This window comes from Myxine glutinosa, chromosome 8, assembly GCF_964187855.1.
Source record: "Myxine glutinosa chromosome 8, kmMyxGlut1.1, whole genome shotgun sequence".
NCBI classification, from domain to species: domain Eukaryota; kingdom Metazoa; phylum Chordata; class Myxini; order Myxiniformes; family Myxinidae; genus Myxine; species Myxine glutinosa.
The window spans coordinates 58,657,050-58,684,290 of record NC_136268.1 but is presented as its reverse complement, the minus strand read 5'-3'; the positions used below and the strand labels follow the sequence as shown (position 1 = coordinate 58,684,290).

The window sequence follows — 27,241 nt, the reverse complement described above, 5'->3', positions numbered from 1 at the left end:
GTGCATCACTGTATATCGAATGTATCGCTACTTGTTTCTCTATTTAGGTTTTCATGAAATATATGGTCTTTAATTCCTTAAACCTGGAGGGGTACGATGTAAATTAAAGCATAAATGCGCCTTGCTCTAGGCTATCTAGAGACAGCAAATTAATTTCTGATCGGACAAACATTAATGGAGTTTTGGTGAAAATGGAAAAATGACTTTATTTGGGTCATGGCGTTAAAAATTAGGTCAAGGTCAAAAAACATTGTCAACCCTGTGTACTTTGTGGTTCCATTATTGAAGCAAAATTTCATTCCAAAAGTCATGGGACATTTAACCTGGAGAGGTATGATGTCAATTAGGCCTAATGTGCTTGGCCCACCAGGAAACAAGATGGCGGCCATGTCATTTAGTCTTGGCACTGTGGTGGGTGGATTCATGCGATAGATGTGGGTGTGGTCCATCAGCTGTCCGATCAATGGCTGCACATTTTAAAAATCGACCCACAATAACCCTAACAACAACAACAGCAACGCAAAACTCTTGTTGACCTGCGACATTTCGCAGATAAAAATGGTGCATGTTCTTTACTATAAATAAATGTGTAATGGGATTATGGGTGAAAATTTTTGTAAAGTAGTGTTTGGATGGAGCTTCTCAAACTAAACCCCCATTGGGTGACACATGTGAATTTTTTTACAGTCACAACTCCCTTCCACCTCCTGAAAACAATACACGGTGCAAAATATAATTGGGCAAATAATCCTAAAATTCTGCACTATTTATTGCATTATCAAATATTTAAAATTGCTTACAAACGCTGCAAAGGAACTTGTCATATTCCTCATATAACAAAGTACATGTTATGCTGATAATGATAATTGTTATAATGGCAAGTATAGAACAAGCTCTCGGAGGATATGCATATAAGAGCATGCGTCCTACAATTCATCAATATTTCCTAAAACTCAACAAAACGACCAGAGATCTTCGTCCGCATACTGAGATTAGAAAGCATTCACATCTCCATCGCGAAATTGCCACAGCTATGGCAAGCAGTTAAATGTGGGCATCAAGTCAGACTGACCGGAGTGTCCATCAAACCCACGAAGCATTAAAGTCGGGTCTCTTTTCCTTCTCCTGATGTTTTGCGTCAGTATCCAGAGACCTACTGCAATGTCATCACAATTCACAATTCATTTTCACATTAAAAACGTGAAAAAATACCTGACTTGCAGGATACCGTTGCATGTATTTCACACAAAATACAACGCGTTAAGTATGTTATTTTAATACAGAACGTCTAATCAAACAACAGTTATATTGCATCATAATTCAAAGGCAGTGAATTGCATTAAAGGCATCATAATCCATTAAAGGCAGTGAATTGCGTCGTGGCTTTTATATGATAATATAAATATCGCAAGTCCGTTGGATTTTTTTGTCCTGTGGTTTATTGATTTTCTAACAATTTTATTAACAACAACTAAATTCTAACAATTTTTCACACTTTCTTGCGCATGGTATTTAATGGACTTTGCATAAAAATTTGTTTGTCAGCAATATATTCACACTAATTGCAAGACACTGAGACCGTCTCGACACAACTCGTCACTTGTGATGATAATTGACTGATTAAGATGATCGTGCGGTCAATTTGACTGATTCGTTGAACTCTTCAGAATAAATTATCTGTTAAGGATGAACAAATTTTTAACTTGGTCTTATTCTTGTATTTTGAATGCAGCACATGGCTGCGGGTAGGGTGATATGCTAGGGGTGCAGCTGCGCTGCTGATGCAGTGCTCCCTTTAGGTTATAGCAGGAATTTGGGACTTGGCCATAGTGAAATTTGCCAAATTCGCCAATAGTTCGCAGTCTTATTGCTGTCAATTGTACAGTTATCAGATTGAAGAGTGGTGGCACATTGGTAAGGCTGTGCGGTTAATATCCGCCCTCTCAATATTCTTCAGTCGGGAGTGTTGTGCATAAGCCAGGTGGTACATGCCAAAGCCAAGTTAACAGCCTCGGCAGTTTTCTATGGTACTGGATAATCTGTCGCATTCCATATACAAGCGGAAAGTGTTTCTGTACATTCATGAGTTAGCGGTGTGTTAAACATAAATGGCATGCATGTTATGTAGACAGACCAGTATGAAAATACATCAGATAGTTGTTTTTTTTTTTGTCTCGGTAGTTATGCTCGGAAAAGTGCTGTGAACGGCTGCAATGTGATACCGGGTTATTCGAAGTTGCTCTTGTGAACATAATGAATTATTAATGGTTGCTCACATTGAAGATAAAGCTCGTTGAGTTACAATAAGGCCATGTTGTCATACAGAGATATTTCAAAAAATTCAGCACATCAAGAAAAAAAACCCAAAAAACAAACTACAGCTTCTTCCAGGCTTGAGGTGTTGCCTCCGGAGGCAGTGTGTTACAGTGGACAGCACGGCATGATGAAGTGTCACATAGTTGTGATGGCTGCTGTAGCTTGGTTATAAGTTGTGCCAACATTTCTCAAGTCCCTTCACTCCAAGCGTTTCATCAGCTCTGGATTCTGACAAACTCTCGGTCGCAGTTCATTGCTTGTGATCCATCTGTCCGAGTGTCGTGCCTGTTCACGTTGAATCAACGCTGAGGCTGCGGATTGCCAAACTTTGTGAAACCTTTTGGCCAGACACAGGCAAGGAATCTCTGCAGTATGCTTACTTCCGGCAAATTATTACATCAAAGGCTTAGAAAGATAATGGGAAAAAAACACTCTTTGCTATGGTGAAGCCAAACGGAATCCCACAAAACCACAAACATGCAGTACGTGGTGACTGAGTGCACGTGGCATATTCTTTTGTAATATATTTATTTGAGACACCACTCGGCCCGTCTAGTCAGAGAAGGATGCATAAAGTAACAAAGAACGCTAACCCAATACAATGTAGTCCCAGGTAGGATGATTGATTACGTGAGAGCTGATTGGTCGTTCCAACAATTACAGGTGAGAGACGTGATCGGGCTTTTAGTACATATTTATTTGCTCGTATTTTTATTGCATCGTGTGAACGGCCCTTTCGACAGTGCTTCGGTGGCGGTGATGCAACAGGTGTTGGAGCAGATGTGCCAAGAGAGACAGAATCGAGTTCACAGCTCATCACTTTCCACTAAACCGGCTTGAGATGTGTGGTCCGTCATGAAGGCCGAGCGAACGTCCAGGCCCTGGTCGGTCAGTACGGCATAGCGGCCGGAAGATGGCCGGACGCGTCGTGGTTGTGGAAGCTGGTGGTGCCACTGAGCCACTGCAATGCACGTTGCAGGAGGGAACGTCACGGACATGGATCACCGGCATGCAGACAAGTTGTTGCTCAAACAACCTGGCAACACCCTAAACCAATTGCATGCGACTGTCTCACGGGTAGACTACATTTAAAATGAAGTTATATCACAAGCAACATGATAAATAGGCAGAGCCGCATGAAAACAAACATCCAATAAGAAGCTAAACAACACTTCAGTTCTGTCAAATGCAATAAAACAAACCGGTGTTTGGTGAAACGACACATTTGGCTCAACAGCATAAACTTCATGTTCAGCTTAATATATATTTCCACTTGTCTTTGGCTGAAACAAGATGGCAAATGGCTAAATAGCATTTGGTAAATGGCTAAATAGCATTTGGTAAATGGCTAAATAGCATTTGATAAATGGCTAAACAGCATTTGGTAAATGGCTAAATAGCATTTGGTAAATGGCTAAACAGCATTTGGTAAATGGCTAAATAGCATTTGGTAAATGGCTAAACAGCATTTGGTAAATGGCTAAATAGCATTTGGTAAATGGCTAAATAGCATTTGGTAAACGGCTAAATAGCATTTGGTAAATGGCTAAATAGCATTTGGTAAACGGCTAAATAGCATTTGGTAAATGGCTAAATAGCATTTGGTAAACGGCTAAATAGCATTTGGCACATGGCTAAATAGCATTTGGCAAATGGCTAAATAGCATTTGGTAAATGGCTAAATAGCATTTGGCAAATGGCTAAACAGCATTTGGTAAATGGCTAAATAGCATTTGGTAAATGGCTAAATAGCATTTGGTAAATAGCTAAATAGCATTTGGTAAATGGCTAAATAGCATTTGGTAAATGGCTAAATAGCATTTGGTAAATGGCTAAATAGCATTTGGTAAATGGCTAAATAGCATTTGGTAAATGGCTAAATAGCATTTGGTAAATGGCTAAATAGCATTTGGTAAACGGCTAAATAGCATTTGGCACATGGCTAAATAGCATTTGGTCAATGGCTAAATAGCATTTGGTAAATGGCTAAATAGCATTTGGTCAATGGCTAAATAGCATTTGGTAAATGGCTAAATAGCATTTGGCAAATGGCTAAATAGCATTTGGTCAATGGCTAAATAGCATTTGGTAAATGGCTAAATAGCATTTGGTCAATGGCTAAATAGCATTTGGCAAATGGCTAAATAGCATTTGGTCAATGGCTAAATAGCATTTGGTCAATGGCTAAATAGCATTTGGCAAATGGCTAAATAGCATTTGGTCAATGGCTAAATAGCATTTGGTAAATGGCTAAATAGCATTTGGTAAATGGCTAAATAGCATTTGGTCAATGGCTAAATAGCATTTGGTCAATGGCTAAATAGCATTTGGTAAATGGCTAAATAGCATTTGGCAAATGGCTAAATAGCATTTGGTAAATGGCTAAATAGCATTTGGTAAATGGCTAAATAGCATTTGGTAAATGGCTAAATAGCATTTGGCAAATGGCGAAATAGCATTTGGCAAATGGCTAAATAGCATTTGGTAAATGGCTAAATAGCATTTGGCAAATGGCGAAATAGCATTTGGTAAATGGCTAAATAGCATTTGGTAAATGGCTAAATAGCATTTGGTAAATGGCTAAATAGCATTTGGCAAATGGCTAAATAGCATTTGGTAAATGGCTAAATAGCATTTGGTAAATGGCTAAATAGCATTTGGCAAATGGCTAAATAGCATTTGGTAAATGGCTAAATAGCATTTGGTAAATGGCTAAATAGCATTTGGTAAATGGCTAAACAGCATTTGGTAAATGGCTAAACAGCATTTGGCGAATGGCTAAATAGCATTTGGTAAATGGCTAAATAGCATTTGGTAAATGGCTAAATATCATTTGGCAAATGGCTAAATAGCATTTGGTAAATGGCTAAATATCATTTGGTAAATGGCTAAATAGCATTTGGTAAATGGCTAAATAGCATTTGGTAAATGGCTAAATAGCATTTGGTAAATGGCTAAATAGCATTTGGTAAATGGCTAAATAGCATTTGGTAAATGGCTAAATAGCATTTGGTAAATGGCTAAATAGCATTTGGTAAATGGCTAAATAGCATTTGGTAAATGGCTAAATAGCATTTGGTAAATGGCTAAATAGCATTTGGCAAATGGCTAAATAGCATTTGGTAAATGGCTAAATAGCATTTGGCAAATGGCTAAATAGCATTTGGTAAATGGCTAAATAGCATTTGGCACATGGCTAAATAGCATTTGATAAATGGCTAAACAGCATTTGGTAAATGGCTAAATAGCATTTGGTAAATGGCTAAATAGCATTTGGTAAATGGCTAAATAGCATTTGGTAAATGGCTAAATAGCATTTGGCAAATGGCTAAACAGCATTTGGCAAATGGCTAAATAGCATTTGGCAGCTAAATAGCATTTGGTAAATGGCTAAATAGCATTTGGCAAATGGTTAAATAGCATTTGGCAAATGGCTAAATAGCATTTGGTAAATGGCTAAATAGCATTTGGTAAATGGCTAAATAGCATTTGGCAAATGGCTAAATAGCATTTGGTAAATGGCTAAATAGCATTTGTTAAATGGCTGAATAGCATTTGGTAAATGGCTAAGCAGCATTTAGTAAATGGCTGAATAGCATTTGTTAAATGGCTAAACAGCATTTGGTAAATGGCTAAATAGCATTTGTTAAATGGCTGAATAGCATTTGTTAAATGGCTGAATAGCATTTGGCAAATGGCTAAACAGCATTTGGTAAATGGCGAAATAGCATTTGGTAAATGGCTAAATAGCATTTGGCCAATGGCGAAATAGCATTTGGTAAATGGCAAAATAGCATTTGGTAAATGGCTAAATAGCATTTGGTAAATGGCTAAATAGCATTTGGTAAATGGCTAAATAGCATTTGGTAAATGGCTAAATAGCATTTGGTAAATGGCTAAATAGCATTTGGCAAATGGCTAAATAGCATTTGGCAAATGGCTAAATAGCATTTGGCAAATGGCTAAATAGCATTTGGTAAATGGCTAAATAGCATTTGGCAAATGGCGAAATAGCATTTGGTAAATGGCTAAATAGCATTTGGTAAATGGCTAAATAGCATTTGGTAAATGGCTAAATAGCATTTGGTAAATGGCTAAATAGCATTTGGCAAATGGCTAAATAGCATTTGGTAAATGGCTAAATAGCATTTGGCAAATGGCTAAATAGCATTTGGCAAATGGCTAAACAGCATTTGTTAAATGGCTAAATAGCATTTGGCAAATGGCTAAACAGCATTTGTTAAATGGCTAAATAGCATTTGGCAAATGGCTAAATAGCATTTGGCAAATGGCTAAACAGCATTTGGTAAATGGCTAAATAGCATTTGGTAAATGGCTAAACGGCATTTGGTAAATGGCGAAACGGCATTTGGTAAATGGCTAAATGGCATTTGGTAAATGGCGAAACGGCATTTGGTAAATGGCTAAATAGCATTTGGTAAATGGCTAAATAGCATTTGGTAAATGGCTAAATAGCATTTGGCAAATGGCTTAATAGCATTTGGTAAACGGCTAAATAGCATTTGTTAAATGGCTAAATAGCATTTGGCAAATGGCTAAACAGCATTTGGTAAATGGCTAAATAGCATTTGTTAAATGGCTAATAGCATTTGGTAAATGGCTAAATAGCATTTGGCAAATGGCTAAATAGCATTTGGCAAATGGCTCAATAGCATTTGGCAAATGGCTAAATAGCATTTGGCAAATGGCTAAATAGCATTTGGCAAATGGCTCAATAGCATTTGGCAAATGGCTAAATAGCATTTGTTAAATGGGTAAATAGCATTTGGCAAATGGCTAAACAGCATTTGGTAAATGGCTAAATAGCATTTGGTAAATGGCTAAATAGCATTTGGTAAATGGCTAAATAGCATTTGGCAAATGGCTAAATAGCATTTGGTAAATGGCTAAATAGCATTTGGCAAATGGCTAAATAGCATTTGGTAAATGGCTAAATAGCATTTGGCAAATGGCTAAATAGCATTTGGCAAATGGCTAAATAGCATTTGGTAAATGGTTAAATAGCATTTGGTAAATGGCTAAATAGCATTTGGTAAATGGTTAAATAGCATTTGGTAAATGGCTAAATAGCATTTGGCAAATTGCTAAATAGCATTTGGTAAATGGCTAAATACCATTTGGTAAATGGTTAAATAACATTTGGTAAATGGCTAAATAGCATTTGGTAAATGGCTAAATAGCATTGGGCAAATGGCTAAATAGCATTTGGCAAATGGCTAAATAGCATTTGGCAAATGGCTAAATAGCATTTGTTAAATGGGTAAATAGCATTTGGCAAATGGCTAAACAGCATTTGGTAAATGGCTAAATAGCATTTGGCAAATGGCTAAATAGCATTTGGCAAATGGCTAAATAGCATTTGGTAAATGGCTAAATAGCATTTGGCTAATGGCGAAATAGCATTTGGTAAATGGTTAAATAGCATTTGGCAAATGGCTAAATAGCATTTGGCAAATGGCTAAATAGCATTTGGTAAATGGGTAAACAGCATTTGGTAAATGGCTAAATAGCATTTGGCAAATGGCTAAATAGCATTTGGTAAATGGTTAAATAGCATTTGGTAAATGGCTAAATAGCATTTGGCAAATGGCTAAATAGCATTTGGTAAATGGCTAAACAGCATTTGGTAAATGGCTAAATAGCATTTGGTAAATGGCTAAATAGCATTTGGTAAATGGCTAAATAGCATTTGGTAAATGGCTAAATAGCATTTGGCAAATGGCTAAATAGCATTGGGCAAATGGCTAAATAGCATTTGGCACATGGCTAAATAGCATATGGCAAATGGCTAAATAGCATTTGGTAAATGGCTAAATAGCATTTGGCAAATGGCTAAATAGCATTTGGTAAATGGCTAAATAGCATTTGGCAAATGGCTAAATAGCATTTGGTAAATGGCTAAACAGCATTTGGTAAATGGCTAAACAGCATTTGGTAAATGGCTAAACAGCATTTGGCAAATGGCTAAACAGCATTTGGCAAATGGCTAAATAGCATTTGGTAAATGGCTAAATAGCATTTGGTAAATGGCTAAATATCATTTGACAAATGGCTAAATAGCATTTGGTAAATGGCTAAATAGCATTTGGTAAATGGCTAAATAGCATTTGGCAAATGGCTAAATAGCATTTGGTAAATGGCTAAATAGCATTTGGTAAATGGCTAAATAGCATTTGGCAAATGGCTAAATAGCATTTGGTAAATGGCTAAATAGCATTTGGCAAATGGCTAAATAGCATTTGGCAAATGGCTAAATAGCATTTGGTAAATGGCTAAATAGCATTTGGTAAATGGCTAAATAGCATTTGGTAAATGGCTAAATAGCATTTGGTAAATGGCTGAATAGCATTTGGCAAATGGCTGAATAGCATTTGGCAAATGGCTGAATAGCATTTGGTAAATGGCTAAACAGCATTTGGTAAATGGCTAAATAGCATTTGGTAAATGGCTAAACAGCATTTGGTAAATGGCTAAACAGCATTTGGCAAATGGCTAAACAGCATTTGGCAAATGGCTAAATAGCATTTGGTAAATGGCTAAATAGCATTTGGTAAATGGCTAAATATCATTTGGCAAATGGCTAAATAGCATTTGGTAAATGGCTAAATAGCATTTGGCAAATGGTTAAATAGCATTTGGTAAATGGCTAAATAGCATTTGGTAAATGGCTAAATAGCATTTGGCAAATGGCTAAATAGCATTTGGCAAATGGCTAAATAGCATTTGGTAAATGGCTAAATAGCATTTGGCAAATGGCTAAATAGCATTTGGTAAATGGCTAAATAGCATTTGGTAAATGGCTAAATAGCATTTGGTAAATGGCTAAATAGCATTTGGCAAATGGCTAAATAGCATTTGGCAAATGGCTAAACAGCATTTGGCAAATGGCTAAACAGCATTTGGTAAATGGCTAAATAGCATTTGTTAAATGGCTAAATTGCATTTGGTAAATGGCTAAACAGCATTTGGCAAATGGCTAAACAGCATTTGGTAAATGGCTAAATAGCATTTGGTAAATGGCTAAATAGCATTTGGTAAATGGCGAAACGGCATTTGGTAAATGGCTAAATAGCATTTGGTAAATGGCTAAATAGCATTTGGTAAATGGCTAAATAGCATTTGGCAAATGGCTAAATAGCATTTGGTAAACGGCTAAATAGCATTTGTTAAATGGCTAAATAGCATTTGGCAAATGGCTAAACAGCATTTGGTAAATGGCTAAATAGCATTTGTTAAATGGCTAATAGCATTGGGTAAATGGCTAAATAGCATTTGGCAAATGGCTAAATAGCATTTGGTAAATGGCTAAATAGCATTGGGCAAATGGCTAAATAGCATTGGGCAAATGGCTAAATAGCATTTGGCAAATGGCTCAATAGCATTTGGCAAATGGCTAAATAGCATTTGTTAAATGGGTAAATAGCATTTGGCAAATGGCTAAACAGCATTTGGTAAATTGCTAAATAGCATTTGTGAAATGGCTAAACAGCATTTGGCGAATGGCTAAATAGCATTTGGTAAATGGCTAAATAGCATTTGGTAAATGGCTAAATATCATTTGGCAAATGGCTAAATAGCATTTGGTAAATGGCTAAATATCATTTGGTAAATGGCTAAATAGCATTTGGCAAATGGCTAAATAGCATTTGGTAAATGGCTAAATATCATTTGGTAAATGGCTAAATAGCATTTGGTAAATGGCTAAATAGCATTTGGTAAATGGCTAAATAGCATTTGGTAAATGGCTAAATAGCATTTGGTAAATGGCTAAATAGCATTTGGTAAATGGCTAAATAGCATTTGGTAAATGGCTAAATAGCATTTGGTAAATGGCTAAATAGCATTTGGTAAATGGCTAAATAGCATTTGGTAAATGGCTAAATAGCATTTGGCAAATGGCTAAATAGCATTTGGTAAATGGCTAAATAGCATTTGGCAAATGGCTAAATAGCATTTGGTAAATGGCTAAATAGCATTTGGCACATGGCTAAATAGCATTTGATAAATGGCTAAACAGCATTTGGTAAATGGCTAAATAGCATTTGGTAAATGGCTAAATAGCATTTGGTAAATGGCTAAATAGCATTTGGTAAATGGCTAAATAGCATTTGGTAAATGGCTAAATAGCATTTGGTAAATGGCTAAATAGCATTTGGTAAATGGCTAAATAGCATTTGGTAAATGGCTAAATAGCATTTGGCAAATGGCTAAATAGCATTTGGTAAATGGCTAAATAGCATTTGGCAAATGGCTAAATAGCATTTGGTAAATGGCTAAATAGCATTTGGCACATGGCTAAATAGCATTTGATAAATGGCTAAACAGCATTTGGTAAATGGCTAAATAGCATTTGGTAAATGGCTAAATAGCATTTGGTAAATGGCTAAATAGCATTTGGTAAATGGCTAAATAGCATTTGGCAAATGGCTAAACAGCATTTGGCAAATGGCTAAATAGCATTTGGCAGCTAAATAGCATTTGGTAAATGGCTAAATAGCATTTGGCAAATGGTTAAATAGCATTTGGCAAATGGCTAAATAGCATTTGGTAAATGGCTAAATAGCATTTGGTAAATGGCTAAATAGCATTTGGCAAATGGCTAAATAGCATTTGGTAAATGGCTAAATAGCATTTGTTAAATGGCTGAATAGCATTTGGTAAATGGCTAAGCAGCATTTAGTAAATGGCTGAATAGCATTTGTTAAATGGCTAAACAGCATTTGGTAAATGGCTAAATAGCATTTGTTAAATGGCTGAATAGCATTTGTTAAATGGCTGAATAGCATTTGGCAAATGGCTAAACAGCATTTGGTAAATGGCGAAATAGCATTTGGTAAATGGCTAAATAGCATTTGGCCAATGGCGAAATAGCATTTGGTAAATGGCAAAATAGCATTTGGTAAATGGCTAAATAGCATTTGGTAAATGGCTAAATAGCATTTGGTAAATGGCTAAATAGCATTTGGTAAATGGCTAAATAGCATTTGGTAAATGGCTAAATAGCATTTGGCAAATGGCTAAATAGCATTTGGCAAATGGCTAAATAGCATTTGGCAAATGGCTAAATAGCATTTGGTAAATGGCTAAATAGCATTTGGCAAATGGCGAAATAGCATTTGGTAAATGGCTAAATAGCATTTGGTAAATGGCTAAATAGCATTTGGTAAATGGCTAAATAGCATTTGGTAAATGGCTAAATAGCATTTGGCAAATGGCTAAATAGCATTTGGTAAATGGCTAAATAGCATTTGGCAAATGGCTAAATAGCATTTGGCAAATGGCTAAACAGCATTTGTTAAATGGCTAAATAGCATTTGGCAAATGGCTAAACAGCATTTGTTAAATGGCTAAATAGCATTTGGCAAATGGCTAAATAGCATTTGGCAAATGGCTAAACAGCATTTGGTAAATGGCTAAATAGCATTTGGTAAATGGCTAAACGGCATTTGGTAAATGGCGAAACGGCATTTGGTAAATGGCTAAATGGCATTTGGTAAATGGCGAAACGGCATTTGGTAAATGGCTAAATAGCATTTGGTAAATGGCTAAATAGCATTTGGTAAATGGCTAAATAGCATTTGGCAAATGGCTTAATAGCATTTGGTAAACGGCTAAATAGCATTTGTTAAATGGCTAAATAGCATTTGGCAAATGGCTAAACAGCATTTGGTAAATGGCTAAATAGCATTTGTTAAATGGCTAATAGCATTTGGTAAATGGCTAAATAGCATTTGGCAAATGGCTAAATAGCATTTGGCAAATGGCTCAATAGCATTTGGCAAATGGCTAAATAGCATTTGGCAAATGGCTAAATAGCATTTGGCAAATGGCTCAATAGCATTTGGCAAATGGCTAAATAGCATTTGTTAAATGGGTAAATAGCATTTGGCAAATGGCTAAACAGCATTTGGTAAATGGCTAAATAGCATTTGGTAAATGGCTAAATAGCATTTGGTAAATGGCTAAATAGCATTTGGCAAATGGCTAAATAGCATTTGGTAAATGGCTAAATAGCATTTGGCAAATGGCTAAATAGCATTTGGTAAATGGCTAAATAGCATTTGGCAAATGGCTAAATAGCATTTGGCAAATGGCTAAATAGCATTTGGTAAATGGTTAAATAGCATTTGGTAAATGGCTAAATAGCATTTGGTAAATGGTTAAATAGCATTTGGTAAATGGCTAAATAGCATTTGGCAAATTGCTAAATAGCATTTGGTAAATGGCTAAATACCATTTGGTAAATGGTTAAATAACATTTGGTAAATGGCTAAATAGCATTTGGTAAATGGCTAAATAGCATTGGGCAAATGGCTAAATAGCATTTGGCAAATGGCTAAATAGCATTTGGCAAATGGCTAAATAGCATTTGTTAAATGGGTAAATAGCATTTGGCAAATGGCTAAACAGCATTTGGTAAATGGCTAAATAGCATTTGGCAAATGGCTAAATAGCATTTGGCAAATGGCTAAATAGCATTTGGTAAATGGCTAAATAGCATTTGGCTAATGGCGAAATAGCATTTGGTAAATGGTTAAATAGCATTTGGCAAATGGCTAAATAGCATTTGGCAAATGGCTAAATAGCATTTGGTAAATGGGTAAACAGCATTTGGTAAATGGCTAAATAGCATTTGGCAAATGGCTAAATAGCATTTGGTAAATGGTTAAATAGCATTTGGTAAATGGCTAAATAGCATTTGGCAAATGGCTAAATAGCATTTGGTAAATGGCTAAACAGCATTTGGTAAATGGCTAAATAGCATTTGGTAAATGGCTAAATAGCATTTGGTAAATGGCTAAATAGCATTTGGTAAATGGCTAAATAGCATTTGGCAAATGGCTAAATAGCATTGGGCAAATGGCTAAATAGCATTTGGCACATGGCTAAATAGCATATGGCAAATGGCTAAATAGCATTTGGTAAATGGCTAAATAGCATTTGGCAAATGGCTAAATAGCATTTGGTAAATGGCTAAATAGCATTTGGCAAATGGCTAAATAGCATTTGGTAAATGGCTAAACAGCATTTGGTAAATGGCTAAACAGCATTTGGTAAATGGCTAAACAGCATTTGGCAAATGGCTAAACAGCATTTGGCAAATGGCTAAATAGCATTTGGTAAATGGCTAAATAGCATTTGGTAAATGGCTAAATATCATTTGACAAATGGCTAAATAGCATTTGGTAAATGGCTAAATAGCATTTGGTAAATGGCTAAATAGCATTTGGCAAATGGCTAAATAGCATTTGGTAAATGGCTAAATAGCATTTGGTAAATGGCTAAATAGCATTTGGCAAATGGCTAAATAGCATTTGGTAAATGGCTAAATAGCATTTGGCAAATGGCTAAATAGCATTTGGCAAATGGCTAAATAGCATTTGGTAAATGGCTAAATAGCATTTGGTAAATGGCTAAATAGCATTTGGTAAATGGCTAAATAGCATTTGGTAAATGGCTGAATAGCATTTGGCAAATGGCTGAATAGCATTTGGCAAATGGCTGAATAGCATTTGGTAAATGGCTAAACAGCATTTGGTAAATGGCTAAATAGCATTTGGTAAATGGCTAAACAGCATTTGGTAAATGGCTAAACAGCATTTGGCAAATGGCTAAACAGCATTTGGCAAATGGCTAAATAGCATTTGGTAAATGGCTAAATAGCATTTGGTAAATGGCTAAATATCATTTGGCAAATGGCTAAATAGCATTTGGTAAATGGCTAAATAGCATTTGGCAAATGGTTAAATAGCATTTGGTAAATGGCTAAATAGCATTTGGTAAATGGCTAAATAGCATTTGGCAAATGGCTAAATAGCATTTGGCAAATGGCTAAATAGCATTTGGTAAATGGCTAAATAGCATTTGGCAAATGGCTAAATAGCATTTGGTAAATGGCTAAATAGCATTTGGTAAATGGCTAAATAGCATTTGGTAAATGGCTAAATAGCATTTGGCAAATGGCTAAATAGCATTTGGCAAATGGCTAAACAGCATTTGGCAAATGGCTAAACAGCATTTGGTAAATGGCTAAATAGCATTTGTTAAATGGCTAAATTGCATTTGGTAAATGGCTAAACAGCATTTGGCAAATGGCTAAACAGCATTTGGTAAATGGCTAAATAGCATTTGGTAAATGGCTAAATAGCATTTGGTAAATGGCGAAACGGCATTTGGTAAATGGCTAAATAGCATTTGGTAAATGGCTAAATAGCATTTGGTAAATGGCTAAATAGCATTTGGCAAATGGCTAAATAGCATTTGGTAAACGGCTAAATAGCATTTGTTAAATGGCTAAATAGCATTTGGCAAATGGCTAAACAGCATTTGGTAAATGGCTAAATAGCATTTGTTAAATGGCTAATAGCATTGGGTAAATGGCTAAATAGCATTTGGCAAATGGCTAAATAGCATTTGGTAAATGGCTAAATAGCATTGGGCAAATGGCTAAATAGCATTGGGCAAATGGCTAAATAGCATTTGGCAAATGGCTCAATAGCATTTGGCAAATGGCTAAATAGCATTTGTTAAATGGGTAAATAGCATTTGGCAAATGGCTAAACAGCATTTGGTAAATTGCTAAATAGCATTTGTGAAATGGGTAAATAGCATTTGGCAAATGGCTAAACAGCATTTGGTAAATGGCTAAATAGCATTTGGTAAATGGCTAAATAGCATTTGGCAAATGGCTAAATAGCATTTGGTAAATGGCTAAATAGCATTTGGTAAATGGCTAAATAGCATTTGGCAAATGGCTAAATAGCATTTGGTAAATGGCTAAATAGCATTTGGTAAATGGCGAAATAGCATTTGGCAAATGGCTAAATAGCATTTGGCAAATGGCTAAATAGCATTTGGTAAATGGCTAAATAGCATTTGGTAAATGGTTAAATAGCATTTGGTAAATGGCTAAATAGCATTTGGCAAATGGCTAAATAGCATTTGGTAAATGGCTAAACAGCATTTGGTAAATGGTTAAATAACATTTGTTAAATGGCTAAATAGCATTTGGTAAATGGCTAAATAGCATTGTGCAAATGGCTAAATAGCATTTGGCAAATGGCTAAATAGCATTTGGCAAATGGCTAAATAGCATTTGTTAAATGGGTAAATAGCATTTGGCAAATGGCTAAACAGCATTTGGTAAATGGCTAAATAGCATTTGGCAAATGGCTAAATTGCATTTGGCAAATGGCTAAATAGCATTTGGTAAATGGCTAAATAGCATTTGGCAAATGGCTAAATAGCATTTGGTAAATGGTTAAATAGCATTTGGCAAATGGCTAAATAGCATTTGGCAAATGGCTAAATAGCATTTGGTAAATGGGTAAACAGCATTTGGTAAATGGCTAAATAGCATTTGGCAAATGGCTAAATAGCATTTGGTAAATGGTTAAATAGCATTTGGTAAATGGCTAAATAGCATTTGGCAAATGGCTAAATAGCATTTGGTAAATGGCTAAACAGCATTTGGTAAATGGCTAAATAGCATTTGGTAAATGGCTAAATAGCATTTGGTAAATGGCTAAATAGCATTTGGTAAATGGCTAAATAGCATTTGGTAAATGGCTAAATAGCATTTGGCAAATGGCTAAATAGCATTTGGCACATGGATAAATAGCATTTGGCAAATGGCTAAATAGCATTTGGCAAATGGCTAAATAGCATTTGGTAAATGGCTAAATAGCATTTGGCAAATGGCTAAATAGCATTTGGTAAATGGCTAAATAGCATTTGGTAAATGGCTAAATAGCATTTGGTAAATGGCTAAATAGCATTTGGTAAATGGCTGAATAGCATTTGGCAAATGGCTGAATAGCATTTGGTAAATGGCTAAATAGCATTTGGCAAATGGCTAAATAGCATTTGGCAAATGGCTAAATAGCATTTGGCAAATGGCTAAATAGCATTTGGTAAATGGCTAAATCGCATTTGGTAAATGGCTGAATAGCATTTGGCACATGGCTAAATAGCATTTTGCAAATGGCTATATAGCATTTGGTAAATGGCTAAATAGCATTTGGTAAATGGCTAAATAGCATTTGGTAAATGGCTAAATAGCATTTGGCAAATGGCTAAATAGCATTTGACAAATGGCTAAATAGCATTTGGCAAATGGCTAAATAGCATTTGGCAAATGGCTAAATAGCATTTGGCAAATGGCTAAATAGCATTTGGCAAATGGCTGAATAGCATTTGGCAAATGGCTAAATAGCATTTGGTAAATGGCTGAATAGCATTTGGCAAATGGCTAAATAGCATTTGGTAAATGGCTAAATAGCATTTGGCAAATGGCTAAATAGCATTTGGCAAATGGCTAAATAGCATTTGGCAAATGGCTAAATAGCATTTGGCAAATGGCTAAATAGCATTTGGTAAATGGCTAAATAGCATTTGGCAAATGGCTAAATAGCATTTGGTAAATGGCTAAATAGCATTTGGTAAATGGCTAAATAGCATTTGGTAAATGGCTAAATAGCATTTGGTAAATGGCTAAATAGCATTTGGTAAATGGCTAAATAGCATTTGGTAAATGGCTAAATAGCATTTGGTAAATGGCTAAATAGCATTTGGCCAATGGCGAAATAGCATTTGGCAAATGGCTAAATAGCATTTGGTAAATGGCTAAATAGCATTTGGTAAATGGCTAAATAGCATTTGGTAAATGGCTAAACAGCAATTGGTAAATGGCTAAATAGTATTTGGTAAATGGCTAAACAGCATTTGGTAAATGGCTAAATAGCATTTGGTAAATGGCTAAACAGCATTTGGTAAATGGCTAAATAGCATTTGGTAAATGGCTAAACAGCAATTGGTAAATGGCTAAACAGCTTTTGGTAAATGGCTAAACAGCATTTGGTAAATGGCTAAATAGCATTTGGTAAATGGCTAAATGTAAATGGCTAAACAGCATTTGGTAAATGGCTAAATAGCATTTGGTAAATGGCTAAATAGCATTTGGTAAATGGCTAAACAGCATTTGGTAAATGGCTAAACAGCATTTGGTAAATGGCTAAACAGCATTTGGTAAATGGCTAAACAGCATTTGGTAAATGGCTAAACAACATTTGGTAAATGGCTAAACAGCATTTGGTAAATGGCTAAATAGCATTTGGCAAATGGTTAAATCGCATATTGCAGTGTTTGGCCTAATAATGTTTGACTTGCCTTCAGCTTATAAAGTGATCGTGCATCTCAATGTTGTTGTAGATAATTTAGCTCTGTCCATTAGACTTCCTTCAACTTCACTACACACCACCTTCTACCGAATGTATGTCGGGCTATACCGTCGAGCTTCAACCGTCATTACACCTTCATGAGCCGAAGGAAGTCAATTCACATTTGGATAGCGCTCAGCAATATTCACCCTATTCATTTGCTTCTGCCCATCTGGGTTTCTCTAATGTCTGGTGATCATGCGCCAGAACCATTTCTGTATTTTATCGTTAACATGGGGGATTCTCAACCACCATTTTTTGGCAACATCAGGCTGTGCATCTAATTCCATCGAATCCATCTGCTCCATTAAAACAACTGTTTTAATTACTCCGCTTGCATGTAATCATGCAGGCCCACTACTATGTTGGCCTTCCAATGCCAATCTATGTAATTACCACGGTTTTTTAATTTAGCAGAATTACATTTTGTTCTGTTGCTGGGGTATTGTTGGCATGTCCTTATAACGTGGCTGTTCCTTAGTCGTTCCGCACCGACGAGAGTCACTCCAAGTACTCTTTTGTACTAAATGTGCAGGCACTTCACAAATCTCATTGGATGTTTCCTTTGCACTATTTAGCATGCTCAGTTCTGTTCAGTTATCTCATAAAGCGACTTTGCCGGACCATGTACGAGGAGAGCGTGAAAAATTCCTGACATGAAAAATCAAATTGATGACATTGATGAAAGTATTTTTGTCATCTTTTGCAAAACAATTTGCACAAATTCTTTTTTTCCCAAACAAAGTTTTTTGGGATAAAGTGTGGAGGAGCGATAACTCAGAATGGGCCAGGATGTAATATAATGAAAAGAAAAGGAGAGATAGAGGGAAGGGGGAGATACACACCAACAGCATGGAGCTGGGACAAAATAAAGGTGGACTTAGACAAATAAGAGATGTAGGGAAGAATTAAGGTAATGGAAGAGCATGGGGTGAACAACATGGGTGCAGCCGCAAACTCTCATCCACTGAAGTGGATGGAAAAACTAGAAACTCAGAAAGAGGTGAGCTTGTGGCGGTCGATGGGGTTAGAAAGGGTCATGGTTTTGGATGGGAAAGAGGAGGCCCAGTCGGAAAATGGATTTGTAGGGCAAATTCGATATGTGGTTTGCCCAAGAAAGATCATGGCTGATGGTGAGGCCTTAAAGCAAGTTTTTCATTAACTGGCCGTTAATGGTTCACAATCTTCATCAAGTAACTAGCATTTGGCTGTGTGGTGTAGAATGGGTATATTAATGACTGAATACACCTTGCTTCTTCAATTTCCCATTGAAGCACACAAGCTTACAAGAAGTACAAGATCTGACATCGCAGACATGTTGGCGCCCTCCTTGTTTTTTGCTGCTCTCAGTCTTTCGACCATCTCCAGCTCCACCAGGACACACAAGTTCTTCCAGTAACCTCCTTCTGGGAAACTCCTAAATGCAGGCTTACTGCATGTCTAATTTGTTCCTTTTTCTTTCTTCCATTTGTAGAGTGGCCTCCCAGAGGTGATTCAATCTCCCTTTCTTGCAGGAAATCAAGGAGGTATTGTATCAATATCTCATGTCATCCTCTATCTCTACCCTTAATTCTTTCTACCCCCATTGACCCTACCTCATTCAATCTTCTTATTTGCAGGTCCCTGTGTTTTCTTCCCTTCTCCCTCTCTTTCTCCTCTTTTCCTATTTGTGAATTCCCTTGGTCGTTGTATCCACATGCGCTTTCAATACTGTTTTGCATGAGCCTACATTTTGTAAACATAAAGCTCGTCTAAAGTAATAGTAAAAGCTCCATTTTAATGTTGCCCAATCCACTTCTCTGCTTGTGGAAACACTGCAAATCACAAAACATGGCCACGTGCAAAATCTTTTCTATATTCACCGATGTGTCCTTGTTTATCCTGGCTATGTTTCAGACTTTGTCATGGGCCATTGATTCCTGCTGAGCGATGGGTTGCCAGAGCTCAAACTCAGAGCTTAGACTTTGGAAAGCTAGTCAGGACAAGAATTTCAAATTTAGCCAGGGTACTACCAAGAACATACTTCCTCTTCATAAAAAAAACAACATGGAATCTTTAACGTCCACCAGCTAATGCTGGAAGATGCATCCACAGCTTAACATCCATCTGAGTGATGGCACACTTTGTGAGGCAATGCCCAGCCAATGAAGCACAATCTGACAGTTTATAGGAAGGTCAAGAATTGAACTTCGAGTATACAGCTAAAAGGTACGTGCGCAACCTCTGCACCATTCTGTCAGACTTGCGGCCACTCTCGCCCTAAGGGAGGTAGTACACTTCTCGGCCCACCTTTGGTTGGCAATGTGATTTGGCACATTCTTGAAAATGCACTTTAGAATTTTTGTCATTTTTGAAATAAAGTTTACTGATCACAACATGTACTCCATGCGACCAACATCGAAGATTGCAACACACTCTTGTGACGTCTATTATAATGATGTATCTGTTGACACAAATGACACTAATGGAAAAAAAAACCATGTTCATTAAATATTTCATCATATTTAAATATTTTAATTCTTAATGGTTTGTCTCTGGGCCGGAGTGTCTATGTAGGCCCACCTTTGAAGACACGAAGAATGATGCTGGGAAAAACGGACACACACAATTGGTCATTGTCACAACCAATCGAAGAGTAAAGGGAAAAACGGGCACACCCAATTGGTCAGTGCCACAACCAATCGATGGGTGAAGGGAAAAACGGGCACACCCAATTGGTCAGTGCCATAACCAATCGAAGAGTAAAGGGAAAAACGGGCACACCCAATTGGTCAGTGCCATAACCAATCAAAGAGTAAAGGTAAAAACGGGCACACCAAATTGGTCAGTGCCACAACCAATTGATGGGTGAAGGGAAAAACGGGCACACCCAATTGGTCAGTGCTGCGACCCATTGACGGGTGAACATTGATTTTAACATTCGGTTGATTAATCAAACCTTTTTTCAGGATTAAATATTTATTTGTCACCAAAAGTGATCTCTAAACAAAATATCGGGGGTCATTCAGTAATCCACTGCCCATAATCCCATTTTTTATATTTCCCATTGAAAGATATTTCTGTATATTCATTTTTAATTATTTGGTTTAAAATGTCTAAAAAAAATTCTACTTTGTCATTATGGGGTATTATGTATAGATCAGTGCCAAAAAAAAAATCTCAATTTAATTAATCTTAAATTCAGACTGTAACAACAAAATGTGAAACAAATGTGAAACAACAAAACAACATCAATGTTTCCCCCCTCTGGGCTGGTGCTCCTGCCTCACACCTTGCTCGGCTTCACGCTGTTGAGGCCAAAGCTTTCAGAATCATTGGAATCTCCTGCGATGTAGTCAACGCCGAGGGCCTTTCACTCACTCACCGCAGGCAGGTTGGTGGTCTTTCTGTCTTCTACCGACTCATCTCCGGCCTTGCTCCCCCAGCTCTCTCTGTGCTCTGTCCCCCCAATATTCATTCAGGTCGCACAAGATCTGCCTGCATCCCTCTTATGGTTAAACTGCCAAAGTCTAGGCTCTCTGCTCACCTTCACTCTTTCATTCCCCTTTTCTCCCGCCTCTGGAACAAACTCCCCCACTCCCTTCAATCCCACTCCTCCCTCCAGGTCTTTAAAACAGCTGTTCACCACCATCTCTTATCGTCCCCCATCGAAAACCTTGATCTTTTCTACCCCCGGTAATTCACCCCAGAGTCCTTGCAGTGTTCATATGTTTTAATCCTCTCCCACCTCCCCCCAAGTCCTCCCGATGTCCCTGCTCTCAAATGTTGTGTTTGTGTCCTTCCCCCTCTTCCCCCTCTCTTTTGTGTCCTTCCCCCTCTTCCCCCTCTCTTTTGTGTCCTTCCCCCTCTCTCCCCATCTTGTCTGCCGCTCCCCTTGTTTTTTGTGTGTTGTTTGTTTTGTGTTTTTTGTGTTTTGTGTTTGTTTTTTGTGTTTTGTGTGTCGGTTTGTCTTTTTGTGTGATTAATGTTAGCTCTTTCACGAGCCTCGATCTTGTATACAAAAAAAAAAAAAAAAAAAAAAAAAGTCATTGGTGTGAATACTTTTTGAAGGCCCTGTATATGCAAATGATACACAATCACACTTTTGGGCAAATACTTATACACAGTACATAGAAATATAATCTAAAAATGGATTACAATATAAAATAAAATAACAAAATCAGTACATGTTTTGTGAAAGATTGAGAATTCCTTCGCTGGCATTCAGATGGTCGAGTAAAACAAAAAAAAGGAAATGAAATGTTCCAATGTTTGCTCGTCTCGAAAATGTAAAGCCAAAGTCAAACTGAGCATTAAATGTCGTAGCTTGCTGATGCGATTTTATCATATGACGATTTGCTTTGTATTTTCGAACAACACTATTTTCTCGAGACGGTGATGTAGCATCAGCGACACGGTGCCAGGGTGTTGTTTTCCATTCAGATTCTACAGATTTAGCCGATAAAACGAAGTCGAAAAGATGTGGAGCTGTGTTGAGTCTCGTAAAAAGGTGAATTTCAGATGGATTTCCCTTTCAAACAAGCCTGCAGAAATAATAGCATACAATTCACCTAATTATTTATTTATTTATGTTCGTTTGTTTGGTCTTTTTTTTTTATTCACCTCAAAAAAAAATCTTTTGAGAAATATTTCTCTAAGGATACATTGATTCAAACTAGACAGACCCCTCACTATTCACACAAACCTCATTCCAACACACAAACAAGGGACACTTTACATTTCAGGTACAATAAAATGAATGTTAAGGCAGGCAATACATACCGGGTATGTCATGGGAAATCACATCTCTGTGCAGGTTTTTCCCTCCGTTAGCATGCTCACTGAGCATTGTGCATTGTGTGATGGTTGTGTCGGTAAAAAAAATGGGTGGTGAGCAGGTGCCAATGAAGGGAAAAACTCGCACAGAGAAATGATTAACATGATAGAGGTGTGTGCTATCCCTCTCCCACTCTCTATTCCTATGAGCATCGTTGGCTGCAGGTGCAGTAAATGCAACGTGAAGACTGATGCACATAGGCATGGCAGACTGGTCAGGTCGTCCGTATGATGACTGCTGCCCCTTGACGTCCAAAGTGGAAACACCTGTCTACAGATGCTGCACAGTGATGCCTAAATTTGTGCCACCACTTACTTTCATGGACACATTTATCCACGATGTAGCGCTACCAAGGTTGACCTATAGGTGCGGTTTGATATCCCAGACTCCTTCTCATAGCCTTAGCCTAAAAAGGTTTCCCCCATAAGGCAGTGGGAATCCGTTACCGTGGACAAGGGGCCCATACCAGCCAGGGCCAGCTGAGCCCGGGAATCACACAGGGCAGGGACGTCACTCCCTGTGGTATCTGAAAAACAGCTACCCTGGTACCCAAACAATAAAATGCTTTACAGTCGTACACATCAAACGTTTGGGAAAGACTGGTGTTACCCAACTCATTATGTGATTTGTTTGTTATCATAATTTTATAGTACAATATACTTGTGAAATTAGCCTGGTGTTGGCTTAGCGGTTAGGGTGCCGGCTTGGGATCCTAGGATCCCGGGTTCAAATCCCGGTCGATCGCTGAATTAACGCGAGGGGGTTGACTCAGCCTGTCATCCTTCCGAGGTCAGCAAATTGAGTACCAGTTCACTGGGAATTCTCTGTGTGTCGCAAGAGGCGACTAACAGGGTTGGCGGCAGGAAGGGCAACCGGCCATAAAACATTGCTTCAAAAAGGGGACCACGGTGTCCAAAAAGGCCAACCCCTGCTCTGCAGGGAAAAATGGCCTCTAAAGGCGGTTCTATACTTGTGCAATTAATGTCATCCATTAATATTGTATCCGTATTGGAAATTATACTGCTCATTGGTGAAAATATTAGATTAAAATTTATTTAAAGAGTAGATGGTACAAAGGCCATTGGATACAAAATAAGAAAAAGAAGGCATATGACAGATCAACATACCGTCACATTTTCAGTAAGACACAAACCCAATATGTGTCCATGACTTACACCAGCGATGGGAAATAAATGACAGGTCGACACTTCCACGGTGTAAAACACTTGCCAGTATATCATGGGAAATGGAGAAGTGAGATAACATGTTAAGGCAGGAAATACATCTCCAGTATCACCCTAGTCAGATGATATAAGCTGAAGTGTCGGCCCAAGCAAGAGCAATGTGATGGAGGGTAGAAGGCAATGGACCGAGAGTGGGGCATTGGGACAACAAGGCGATGAATGAACAGGAGTGAGAAGAGAAATACAGCATAGCAACTTGAAATCTTATGGGAAGAGGTAAAAAGGTCAGGTGGGGGTGTTGGTGGTGTGCTTAATGAGGATAGAAGTGATCACAGATAGGGATGGAGGATAACCTGAGACGATGGTGCAATGCCAACTTGGAAGCACTGGAGGGAAGAGTGGTTTGAGCAGATGGAGGAAGGGAGATGAAAAACAAAGGAGTGGAGGTGAGTGGAGGGCCTCAATTTTAGGAGTTTCATAAGGAGGTTTATTCTGCAAAATTAGTGCAAAAAAGAGTTCAATGGAGGGTGGGGGTGGATGAGAACATGGGAATTAAATAGCAGAGGAAGCAAGACCTGAGGAGAGTGGGTAGAAAACAGTCCATGATTACTTCCGCAACTGCAATGTGGATTGGAGGTTATTTTCACCTCTGTTTGTCTGTTTGTAAACAGGATATCTCAAAAGGTTGTGGACGGATTCGGAAGAAATTTGATGGAGAGGTTGCATGTGGGACAAGGACAAAATGATTAGATTTTGGTGAAGATCCGGACACTAGAATGTTTCAAGTGATTCTTCACCATCGAGTGACAAGAGCTAAAAAAAAGAAAATAAAAGGTAGATAGAATTGAGTCAAGAATTGGTTCAATGTTGGTGAAGATCTGGATTTAGATCTGGAAGATCTGGATAATTTTTAAAGTGATTCTTCACCACTGAGAAACGATAAATAGCATATTTCAAAAAGTTGTGGATGAGTTAATGACAAAACAAGGTGGATAGGTTGGTGAGGTGACAAGAACAAGTCGATTATATTTTGGTTCAGGTCCGGATCCAGATCTGGCCTATTTGTGGATACAAAATGTAAACTGTTCCGCCTGGTGGAGGCAGCTGGGTTTGAGCCCATATTCTTTTTGCTACCAGCACATATCTTTTCTTACTTATTATCTATACTTGTATCTTGAAAGATACAATATGAATAATGTTGGTCATTCATAGACTTTTGTATCTTCTGAGAATATTTTGAACGTGCCGTCTACATAGATTTGATTACCATAAACAGAAAATAAAATCGAAATCTTGCCACTTGCCCTTCAATAGCTTTGATATTTCAAAATAATAAAAATAGTCCCCCAAGTAGGCTGGTGGTCATCTCTTTAGGTTCTAGTGTGGACATCTGCTAATTTGGGGGTTCCCCCCCCAAACCCCCCCACTCCCCTAGAAAAATCTAAGACATTGTAATCCTGTGGACCATCAAGTATAAGGGCTGCGTCGGGTTTCAGAGCAATCATTTGGTAAATAAGGAACAAGTAGGGATCCGTAGTTTCAGGGGGTGACCCCCCTCCACCCCCCAACCCCCACCCCCTCTCCCGGGAGCCTCCATGATCCAAAATCGAAAAATCAAAGCATGAGCGATTCTGCGGGCAACTGTCTTCTATTCATATGTCAAGTTTCAAAACAATCAGCCGGGTGAAACAGGAGTAGCAAAAATAGCAAAAAGTTAACGGACGGATAAACATCTGGACATCATGACCCATTTTATAAGTTCATCTCCGATTAGTGTGTGTGTGTGTGTTTGTAATATTAGAATATTAAATTGAACATGTACTTAGTGGGTGTAGGGAAGTGTTGTCGGCATCCACAAAAAAAAATAGAAAAAAAAATTGATTTCTTCAAAATGCCAACAGGATTAGAACATCGCCGGCAACGCCGGGTACTCCTGCTAGTATTGATTAAAGGAGTGCTTTCAGATGAAGCAGTAAACTTCATGTTAATCCAACTCCATCATTGTATTGTTTTGAGATTACAAATATAGCATACATTGAAAGCAATGACATCAATTTGAGAGCATTTGTAACAACATGAAACTAGAATGGCGCTCAGTAGAGAGCATACCTCCGCCAGGTGAACAGCTTACGTTTAGTATCCCAGGGTAGACCAGAAAATCACAATACAGAATCACATTTAATCAAACATTCTACTAGCCAGATCTGTATCTTCACCAGAATCGAATCGAATCGTCCTTGTCAGACACGCAAGCTGTCCACCAAGTTTCGCCCAAATCCGTCCATAACCTTTTGAGGTATCCCGCTATGTATCGTTTTTAGCCCGATCTCCCAATGGTGAAGAATCACTTAAAACATTCTAGTAGCCGGAGCCGGATCTTTACCAAAATCTAATAATTTTGTCTGTGTCACATACGCTACATCTCTGCCAAATTTCGTCCGAATCCATCCACAACTTTTTGAGATATTTTGTTCACAAACAAACAGACAGGAGTGAAAACACAACCTCCATCCACCTTTGGTAGCGGAGGTAACAAACTGGTAATAAGTCAAAGCCAATGACATATTGACTTTGTGTTGAGGTAGGATTCTTCCACCCCGAGTGGGAAAAAGTGGGGAAAGCATACCGTAAATGTCAAGACGTGCAGTACAAGAGCTTATTCCCACTTCATTCTTGGCTGACACAGTGTACCAACCACCATCCTCTTTCAGTGCTGGCTGAATCAGCAGGCACACGTAGCCTGAACCATCTTGATGGATGCTGAAGGAACAGCAAAATGTCTTTCTGATGATTTAATATGAGGCAACTTCATACTCCAGGATGCAGCTAACTGTGCAATATATTCAACAGAGGTAAACAAATTTTGGGAGACTAAAAATGTGTCTCGTTTGATAGTTTGAGCACCATCAGTATTTAAAACAAAAATCCTATTCTCTCTGGCCTACTCCATGGCTTCGAACAGGCAGATATGTACCATGGAGTATGGTAGTATTCCATATGTAGGGATAGCACAGGGAAAAATGTAGAGATGATGGTAAAAATTAGACGCTTAAAATCTACTATAGAGTGAATTGAAGTCATAAGCCTGTAAAAGCCATAAATTTTATTCTCAAACGTTTTCATAACTTGCAAGAATGAAAAAGATGCCAGAATACGGTATATCCATCAAATTGTTGATAAATTTCATCCAGCTTAGCACCATAATGGCTGATGCAATTACAATTACAATGCGAACAATTCCTCCACATGTTCCTGGATTTCCAAATAAAATATGTGGTGTCTTTAACCACCCATTCCTTTGCTACCACACAACCATCGCCTCTAACCATTTTCTCAATCAGCGCATCATGTTGGTCATCTGCTGCTTAACACATTTCAGTTCCCTCTTGGAAGTTATTGCCATGCTCGATGGACAAGCCTGTAGTTCTGTTGCATCTTATGTGCATTTGAATTTTCAGACAATGCCTCTTCATGCATCATCATTATTCGCTAAAAAAAATTCGAAAAATTAGACACTTAAAATATACTATAGAGTGAATTGAAGTCATAAGCCTGTAAAAGCCATAAATTTTATTCTCAAACGTTTTCATAAATTACAAGAATGAAAAAGATGCCAGAATACAGTATATCCATCAAATTGTTGATAAATGTCATCCAGCTTAGCACAATAATGGCTGATGCAATTA

General features: G+C 37.7%; 1 protein-coding gene across 12 annotated transcripts in view; it reads right to left on the bottom strand.

Moving 5' to 3' along the window:
- Positions 1-751: 751 nt before the first annotated feature.
- LOC137432512 (myopalladin) overlaps positions 752-27,241 on the bottom strand; it is a 257,015-nt gene continuing 230,525 nt past the window's right edge. For all 12 annotated transcript variants that reach the window (XM_068124524.2, XM_068124522.2, XM_068124523.2 and 9 more), the window contains 2 exons: positions 26,182-26,315; positions 752-3,277 (listed from right to left, as the gene is read on the bottom strand). In XM_068124524.2, coding sequence (XP_067980625.2) covers positions 3,123-3,277; positions 26,182-26,315 — 289 coding nt within the window. In that variant the 3' untranslated portion in view covers positions 752-3,122. The remainder of the gene's footprint in view (positions 3,278-26,181; positions 26,316-27,241) is intronic.